This window comes from Macaca nemestrina, chromosome 4, assembly GCF_043159975.1.
Source record: "Macaca nemestrina isolate mMacNem1 chromosome 4, mMacNem.hap1, whole genome shotgun sequence".
Classification (NCBI taxonomy): domain Eukaryota; kingdom Metazoa; phylum Chordata; class Mammalia; order Primates; family Cercopithecidae; genus Macaca; species Macaca nemestrina.
Window position 1 is genome coordinate 95,878,627 of NC_092128.1, and position 9,724 is coordinate 95,888,350.

Here is a 9,724-nt window from a genome sequence, read left to right on the forward strand (position 1 = left end):
TGGTGGTTTGCTGCACCCGTCAACCTGTCATCTAGGTTTTAAGCCCTGCGTGTGTTAGCTATTTGTCCTAATGCTCTCCTTCCCCTTGCTCTCCACCCCACTGGATGGTGCTCTTTAAACAGGCTTTTTTTTTTTTTTTTTTAATGAAAGAGCACCCCTTTACCCGGCCCCTTTGTTTCTACTGCCTGGAAAGGGACGTGCCGGCCTGGTGGAGCCGTGTACTTGGGCCGGTGCAGCAGCAGGATGGGAGGGTCCGGATCCTGGATGAGGGTGTGGAATTCCCATGCCAGCCCAGAACTGCTTCCTTCCCGACCATTTGGTGTGAGGAGAAAAAAAAGTTTCTCTTGGTTAAAACAGTGTTATTTAGGTTTTTATTATATGCAGTTACATCCAAATTTGACCTATGTCTCAAAGGATTTTGATTGGTAGAAAAAAGACCTTTGAGCTGAAGGAACTAGCAGGAACGAAGGCACGGAAATGTGAAAGTGCATGTTTTCAGGAAATAACTTGTGGATTGGTGTGTTAATTATGTAATAAGAAAACTTGGGTCACAGAGCCTCACATAATGTTCCCAAGAAGCTCTTCAAGGGGAAAAAAGGAATAAACACACGGAGGGCAACACACTCACCTTCCTTGTCCATTTCATTTTGTTGGTCACAGTCAGGTGAACATTGACCTTTCATTTTTCTCACTGAGAAATTTGTCCCAGAGTCAATACTTTGTTTTTTTCCTTTTTGTATTTCTCAAGGTCATTGTCATAGTGTGATGTATGAAATGTGGACCTGAGAGCACGTGAAAGCCACCTTCCATGAAAACCCTTGCTGTGTGTTGGTGTGTCCCATCCCAGCGTCCCTCTGAAGCCCCGCACTCTGCTGCCTTCACAGGCCAGCTGAAGCTTGGGTTAGGACCAGTCCAGAGGGAATTTCCTTGGGAAAGGGAAGTGTTGGAAGAGAAGAGAAGGGTGGAATGGATATTTGGAAGGAAGTGCCTGGAAAAGCACATTAAGGAGAAAAACACAATGACCACCTCACTTCTATTTTATCCCACTGTCAATGCCAGTATTTGGAGGGAGTTCAAGCTAAATGACTGAAATGATTTTGATTGTTCTGGTATTGTGTTCTCAACACCTAAATGGCCAGTCAGATAACATTATTCGTCTGTAAGTTGGATTAGATATTAACTTAAAATAATTCTAGACATAATACTTTATTATAGTGATTCTTAAACTTTATGGGTTTACAAACTCCTTTGAGAATCTCCACAAGAATTATGAACTCTCTCTCCAGAAAAATGTATATATACGCTTATGGATTCAGACAAAACATCATTTTAGCAGCCGTGAGCACTCCGCTTAAGGAGAGATTCATCTTTGTTGCAAAGGATGTGAAAAGTGAAGTTTTAACCAAAACCCCCAAAACTAATAGATATACAATTATCTATTAGTTGTCTAATAGTGAAGTCAGATCACTATTTGCAGACTTTCTAAAGGATGTGGTTGGAAACTGGTTCCACCAGTCCTCATTTCCTTCGCTGACTTGGAGACAATAAACGGTTAGTGTTTGGGTTCAGGAGAGATTCCTTTGGAGAGAGCTGTTACATTGTCGCTGTGAGCTGGTACCTGTGTCCCTGCCCAGGGGTCTGGAATTACTGCTTCCTCACCCTTCATCAGGGAGGGGCTTCCACAGGATAAGGAAATGTATTCTATGAGGTTGAGAAAAACAAAAGCCAAAAAGGCTGAAGAGCCTGGGGGCAGCAGGACAGAGGAGCCATTTGGGATCACAGCCAGGTGTGGAGGGTGAGCTGCGCACAACCAGCCACAGGCTGCGGCAGGCAGAGAGTTACTGGAGATGTTTCAAGTCCTATTCAGGAGGACCCCGGAAGAGAAATAAGCATGTATGGAGTGGATGCCCATGCCCCAGGGCTGAGGGCTGAGGCCACGGTGGGGCCTGGAAGGTTTCACAGTACGACAGAATGGCAGGGAGAGGGTCCGGTAATGGTTGGCAGTGCCATCCCCTGAGTCCTGAGAGTGAGTCCCTTCAGGTGAGAACTACCTCATCCCCTCTCCTCTCATCCCAAATTCTCTTAACTCCCAGTGCAGTCCAAAAAGGCAGCCAGGGAGAGAAGCAGCAGATGAGGGTGGAAGAGAGAACAGGAGCCAACCACGGTCCTGTCTCCAGACTTAGGCCTCAACAAGGGAAGGGTGCAGAATGAATGTATGAGCAGCTGAACGCAGGCTGAAAGGTTGATGACAATGGAATTGAGACTTCGTGTTTTTGACTCAGAGAGGCCAAAGGCTTGCCATTACTTAAGAGAGAGGTGAAGTTCATGGCATCTGGCCAAGTTTTCACTGAGGGTCAGAGGAAGATTTCTGCACACCCTCTTCCCCATCCCTTGTATTAGAAAGCGGCAGTGGGGCACAAAAATAAATTTGCATTTTGAGCACACTTCATGAATCATACAGTTGTATTTGATACCCACTGTAGGATGGAAGCAGACCTTCATGCAGGTCTGCATGAAGCTGGCTTTTGGGTTTGATGTAGAAAATGGAAGCTGCTCTGATTAACAAACACGGGTGTTGTGGGATCCAGCAGGGCTGAGTCTGGGGGAAGCAAGACAGGCTACATGATATGCAGGGTTCAGTGCAAATATAAATGTGGGGCCCCTTGAAATACTTAAGAAATTCAAGACAATGACAGCAGAGTACTGAGCCAAGCATGGGGCTTTGTGTGACTGCAGGGATTGCACACCCATGAAGCCACTCTGGAGTGAATAACAGAGGTCAGAGAGGAGGGGAACTTGCCAGTGGTCCAGTTAATGAGGGACCCGGAAGAGGCCTGATGGAGACTTTCCCAGTGAAATGCTGCACCATGCAATCCCGCAAATCCTTTGCAAAATCGCAAGCTCCACATTGAGTTACGTGAGTGGGGTTCTTATGGAAGCCAGTGAAGGAGCCGGTGTGGTGGCACAACAGAATAAGCCAAGCAGATGAGGGGACAGCCAACAGTTGGCTCTTCAGCTAACATTTCCCGTAGATTAGGGGCTTAGGTAAAGAACCCATTTTTATAACAAGAAGTTTCCCTGTGTCATACACTCTCACAGGACCAGGTGGTCTTTTATTTATTAGTGTAGCAGGATGTTGCAGGACACTCTCTCTATCACTCAGAATTGGCAACTGCGGACCACAACTGGAGGTGTACAGAGAGGCTAAATACTTTAGAAGAGATGCTAAGTAAAGAGAACCGTGGATGGCAGGAGCCAGACACCCGCTCGTGGTTTGCTAAGACCTGGCAGAGCCACAGCAGCCCTCCCTGCCTTGGCCGTGCCCTTCCAACATGTGCAGGTATGAGAGTCTGCCCTGGAGGGGGCCTGCTGCAGTTGCTGCTCCCCCAAGAAGCCAAGTAAGAGTGGTTCCTAGAAAACCACTTCTAGAATATGGGGTTTTGACAGGCGCACTGCATGCTACTTCTGACTGGCTGCTTGCTTAGGCAGTAGACTTATGACCGGCCTGCCCCCTCCTAAACAGGGATAAGAGGGGTGGAGACAGTGGGGGGCAGTGGAGTGGCAACCTGCAGTCCACCCTTGGGCTGGCTGGGATGTCTGCATTCTCTATGCATCAAGCGGGCACTGGGAGGGTGGCTGGCTTGAGCTTTTCTGTCTGGCAATAAAAACTATGGGGAGAACAGATGAGACGGGGGTAGCTGGAAGAGATCAAGTAGCACCCAGAGCCCCCAGGTAGGTGACCTGTGTGAAGGCCCCTGCAAGTCTTCCTGAAGAATGCTTTTGTAGAAGCAGCAACTTTATACAGAGAGGAGGAGACCGTTTCTCTTGACCATCCCCACTATCCCCATTCCTCCTGTGCCCTGGAGAAGATAGGAGGGGAGATTGTTTTTCAGAGCCTACCATGTTCCCTCCCAGCACCCTACCTCTCAGGCGAGAAAGGGGAGGAAGGGAGAAAGAGCAGACCTGCCCCTTTCCCACTTTAGGCCTTTCCTCCAGCCCAGCCAGACATGGGGGTGGGTGGGGACATTTTATTTTTGGATATGAGGTTGGCGTCTTCAACTGGACTTGACAAAGTTTTTTAATATCAGGAAGTGACTGAGGGAGTTATGCAGTATGTCCAGGGTATCGTTAAGGGAACTTTGATCAGCAGGGGCAGGAGATTCAACACAGCCCAGCGGGGGGCACAATGGGAGAAAAATAAAACCATTTCCTGTGTGCGCCCAGTGGAGTTGAGACTGTTCAATCAACTAGTTATATCTGATTAAGGACTTCATATCCTCAGGATTAAAGGCAGGTCACTGTGCATTTGTGTTGTGGGGTACTGAATTTATAAATTCTTAGTTGAGAAATAGCCAGATCTTTTTGCAAACCAAAAACTTGAAATGTTAAATGAGGAGAAAAGAAACTCACCAGAAGCAAATTTCTGGATGTAGACAGAGGAGACACTAAAAGAGGTAAGTCATAGTTTCCTTTTTCTTTTATCTCCCTAAAGTCTAAGAGTTTTTATTTTGTAGTATCACATGACATTTACATTTCAATCGATCACAGATTCATTAACATTTGACATGATAGAAAGGGTGTACAGAAACATGTTTATAAGTGATTTGTAATCCTTGTTCACTTATTTGTCAACCATGTTATTCTGGAAAATTATTTAATTTCCATCATAATGTTTTTCACGGTGCTCTTCTGTTTAATTTTCTTTTAATTAAGTGTAACTGTGTCTATGATTTTTATATAGGGTAGTGAGGAGGGTCTTCTGTCTCTCTCTCTCAATTACCAGAGATTTCTAAAGCATTTGCAATGCTCTTTTTTATTCAGACAAAAATCCTTTTAACTTTACATAACAAATATGCTTTAAATTTTTACAACTTTCAAGATACTATTATAGTCGTACTGACAAGGAAAAATTGCCGTTGATGATCCATAGCTGATGAAATGTAAGTAGCTGCTCTTCCTTGTGGTCTTCGCTATAGAGCCATTTGTAGATTACAGGCCACAGCTTTAGGGACAGGCTCCAGGTTTCTTATTTTTCTTGTTTCAATTCTGCATCATCCATTTTCTGGAATACCAGTCTCCTAAAATGTAAGCAGTGCAAAATGTTCTCACCCATCAGAACAACAGCATGCAAGAGTCCATACAAATACAAGCCATAGTCCTAACTGCCTAATTATACTTGAGTTGAATTGTGTTGCACTTGACATGAGTGAGATATTGGGGAGATGCTGAATCTGTGATGGGCACTCAGGCCCAAACACTTATCATTGATTCATCTCTCTCCCTCCATACCGCCCCACTCCCAACATCTGATTAGCTGTCAATTGTGCCACTGTATGACACCCGAGAACCTCAGCAGAAATGTCAGCGGTTCTCCCTCTCCTGCTGAATGGTGCCCCAAGTCCTTGTCCAGGTCCTCAATATCTGCGCTGTCTGCTCTTACTCTGTCTAGCCTTCTTTCTCTCCTCTTCGCATACATTTTGCTCTTGCCAAAGGGTGCCTCGGCTGTTCTTGGCTCACCTTGCTTTAGTGCCTAAAAATGACCTCCCTCTTCCCACCAGTCTCCGAATGTTCAAGAGAAAGCTGCTTCTCAAAGGCAGGTTTCCACATACAGAAACATCCTCTTTTTTTCTGACCTTTCTGACTCTGCAGGACCTTATTAGTGCCTCTCTTATTTCATTTATTCTGTCAAATATTGAGGGCTTACTATGTGGCAGACACAGTTCTTAGGCTCTGGGGAAATGGCAGTGGACTAAAATTATGGGATTTGTAGGACCGAAATTCTAATAAAGGCAATGCACCCTAAATATATGTTAGATAGGGATAAGTCACATGGAAAAGAAATGGAAAAGACATGGACCCTAAATATATGTCAGATGGGGATAAGTACCATGGAAAAGAACAAACCTGGAGTGTCCTGAGAAGGTCTCTCAGATAAGGTGACACAGTCTGCCACTGTACTTTCTTCAAGTCTTAACTAAAGCATCATGTTCTACTTCATATAAAAAAAATTTTTTTTAAGCATACACTCTCTACTGTAAAATAATAGGTGGGTAGCTTATTAATTTTTAAATCTTACATTCTGATGTGTACATAGGAGATAATACATATTTCTTAATTAATATAAATAATGATTATAACAGAGTTTATAAGATGAGATCCAGAAAAAAGAAAACACTTTGATTAAAAGTCAGGAAAGAAAACCTGCTGCATTTGAGACCTGGGTTATTGAGATGGGGTCCTTTACACCTGAACGACTCTCTCCTGTGAGGCTTTTTATGTGGGAGAGGTCCCGTGTCAGACAATATCCTGTCATTGCATGGACTTAGTGAGCAGCTATAGGATAATGAGACTGATGCTCATATGTGGCTTAGGGGAAGCCATCTTATGATTTTATACCTTGAGCCATGCTTATTATACCTGGCCTTCTATAGTTCCCAATGTACAGGTATTCAGTTCCTTGTGTCTTTGCCTCTCTCTCCTTCTAGGAAACTTACTGTCTTAGAAACTTATGTTGAAAAGGTGTAGTCATTTTTAAAGTTTCTAGACCACCTCTATATAACTGCCCATGCACTTTGACTGGTTTTCAGGTATTTACCTTGATCGTTTTTGATCGGGATTCTGGATTTCTTGGTGCTGGCAGGTCATGGAGTAAAATAAGTCATTGGCACATGGTGAATGCAAGGATCCTTGACATAAATCACTCAGCGTCCTGCAGACACTTTTGGCTGTTGTCGTTCTCCCAAACCTTTGGGGCAGGTTAAGAACCCGTCTCACGAGGCTCACCTCCATATTTCTTCCAGATCTCAGAGGCAGGTTGGCTGTTGCTCCAGCGCTTCTTTCTTCTTCAGTGGTCCTCCCAAATCTCAATGGCAAGTTGGTGACTGAGTGTGGCATTTTGTTGACTGCAGGTGTACTCATCTTAATGACATTTTTTGGTCCCCAATCTTTTAATTCCTCAAAATTGAGGCTTCTTTCCCTTTTTGGGTAGCCTCTAGGCTATAATTAGAAATAACCATTACAACAACATACTGTTTTTATAAGCAATAGATATAAGCCCCCAATTAACTGAAATCTAGACTTTAATCTGCAGAATTGTTAAAGCTATAAACAAAATTTGTGTTCTTATGTGCAGAATTTTTTAATAAATAATTTGTGTTAAGCTTTTTAAAGCAATCTAGTTTCTCTGTCCCTAGACTATTGTAAGACAACCATAAAATATTTATAAAATATATATAGTGAATACAACAATGAGTTCAAGCAGCAGGAACATAATGAAGTTCTGAAATGAGGCAAAAGTTTATTTTACTGCAGTTATTCTCTTTTGTTTTTTTTTTTTTGATTCATATCGTTTATGGAATATTTTATATATTTTTGTAATTTGATTTTGGAGAAACTTCCCACTCCTTTTTCATGGTTCTCTTTAAAGGCCAAAGTGGCACATGGAAACATGGTACGTCGAAACAGAGATGCTGGCCAGTTTTTGGGGTATAGTTGTAGGAGGCCCAGTGAATTTCTTTTTTTTATTCCATCTTACTGAGGGTTCCACTCTAAAGCTTTCTCAAGAAACCAATTGCATTTTTATTAGAATACAAAATACATTTTTAGTAAAGAACCCATTGGTTTATGGGTTACTGCATCACAAATATGCCAACTTTGTAGGAACCATCTCAAATACAGAGAATATTTAATTAGATTTAGTCTTTACCATAGGAGCTTGTCCATATGGAGATTTTTAAATGATTGTTTTCTGATTATTGCTTGAGTAAAATGAGTATACACACTAATTTCAGCAGATTTGCAAAACATGTAAAAGAACATAAAAACAATTTGCAATTTTACCATCTAGGGGTAGACACTTTATTAAGGTATAGATTTAGTACACATTGGCCAGTTTGTAATTGCTAAGCCCAAAATAAATGTGGTTTTTTTTGTTTGTTTTCAGCTTAAAACACTTTGAATGTCCAGCTGAAATGTATCCAAATCTTAGTTCTGCCAACCATTCACTACAAATATGCACTTGTGAGTTGATTGAAAATTATTAATGTGCTGTATGCTTGCTAAGTACCATACTCACCAGTACAATTGTTATGACAGAAGCCAGCCTGATCGCTGCTGTGCTAAATAATACAAGTTACATGTATACATTGTCAGAGGAAGGCTGAAGTTTGACAATAAAACAGAGTACACACCAACTTACTTCTTACTCTTTACAAAATCATTAGACTTAGGATTAATATTATATAATTAATGCTACTCAGAGAGACTTTAAAAACTTACCTCAGAATATTTGTCATAATTTTCTTTGCTGTGAAGACTGGACATCATTAATTCATCTGCACAAGAAATGTTTGATGTTAACAAGCTTGAAGTGGCTAAAGTCAATAAAATGAATAGTTTTGATGAAATAATTTCCATTTTGTCCAAATCTAAAATTAAGTCTCTATGTGCAGCCCAATGTTTATGAGAGGAGAAAAAAATTGTGGTGTTTTTATATCATCTAAAAACAAAGGCAAGTTTTTTTTTTAACAGTGAAATCCATCTCACACATTTTAAGTACTAATATTAATTAGAGTGTACAACTAAAATATGCATGTAAGGAATGTGAATAATTCATTCTGGGAAGACAGCAATACTTGTGCTTGCAAATTCATTAACTTTGAAAATAATTTTCCTCATTATAAAAGAGTTTCTAATTAGGTAAGTTTGGGGCAATAGTAATTAAGATTCCAAACAGAATGCTTCATTTCTCTAAGCTTAAACAAAAAGTATTTTGTTTTTGGTGTTTGTGTCAATTCTTGAGGGAAGGAAAAAGAAGTATTTAATCCATGCTAGCGATGGTTTTTCTTTTTTCTTTAATCTGCACAAAAGAGTCAGGCATAGTATTTTCAAAATGTCAAGCAAAATTAAGAATGTGAAAAAATTATAATATCCCAACAAAATGCCATGAATTAGTTTTTTGTAAAATGCTATTTGGTAATTAAAAAGCTTCAGGGGTCAGTGTCAGCTGTAGCGTGAAGGATGTGTATACGAGCAAATACTCGAGAGGCATTTTGACAAACTGGAGTCTCAAGAGAAGCTGGAGGCAGTCAGACCCTCTGTCTTTGCTCTAGGGGTCTTATTTTGTAAAGCTGTGTAAATCACCAAAATTTTCTTTCCATCAAGATGCTGCATCCTTCCTTCCCTCTCAAAGTCCTTAGGAAGATGAGCAGGGGCCTGGTAAGTCATATACATGCTAATTTTGTTGGTCCCAGGACACATATTATTTAGGTAATCACGTATTGCCAAAGGCATGCTGACATCATGGCATTAAAAGAGAATTTACAGAAATAAATGCGTATTTACTGAAATGCCAAAGCGAATCTCTTTTGGAGCAGCTGATTTTTCTTAAATATCTGCCTTATCACTAGACTGCCTGGGTTCTAGAGACACCTTTACTTGTTCCCACCAGTCCCTCAGCCCTTTCAGGAGAAAAAGACTTGCATGGATTTCCAACAGTCCAGCTACTTCTAGACACAGACAGTTAGAGGTAATTCACAAAGAGTCGTAAAATTCCTCTGTTGTGTCTAGCACTGGGCCACCTCTCACATCTCTCACCAACCTACCGTATGTAATTTGAGACATGAGATGGCAGAAGTGAAGATCTTTCTTCGTATTGATCTCCAGAACAAGCCAGAAAGTTGAAAAACCACAGTGGGTGAACTCTTGTGATACAAACTTGCCTGTG

The 9,724-nt window shown here is 41.5% G+C and overlaps 1 protein-coding gene across 1 annotated transcript; it reads right to left on the reverse strand.

Moving 5' to 3' along the window:
* Window positions 1–4,471: 4,471 nt before the first annotated feature.
* Window positions 4,472–8,462, reverse strand: LOC105475713 (neuropeptide VF precursor). Its single transcript, XM_011731207.2, has 3 exons — window positions 8,278–8,462; window positions 6,596–6,996; window positions 4,472–5,078 (listed from the first exon to the last, which is right to left on the reverse strand). Exons 1-3 carry the CDS (start codon window positions 8,413–8,415, stop codon window positions 5,027–5,029), a joined length of 591 nt encoding a protein of 196 aa, XP_011729509.1. The 5' UTR covers window positions 8,416–8,462; the 3' UTR covers window positions 4,472–5,026.
* Window positions 8,463–9,724: the final 1,262 nt, after the last annotated feature.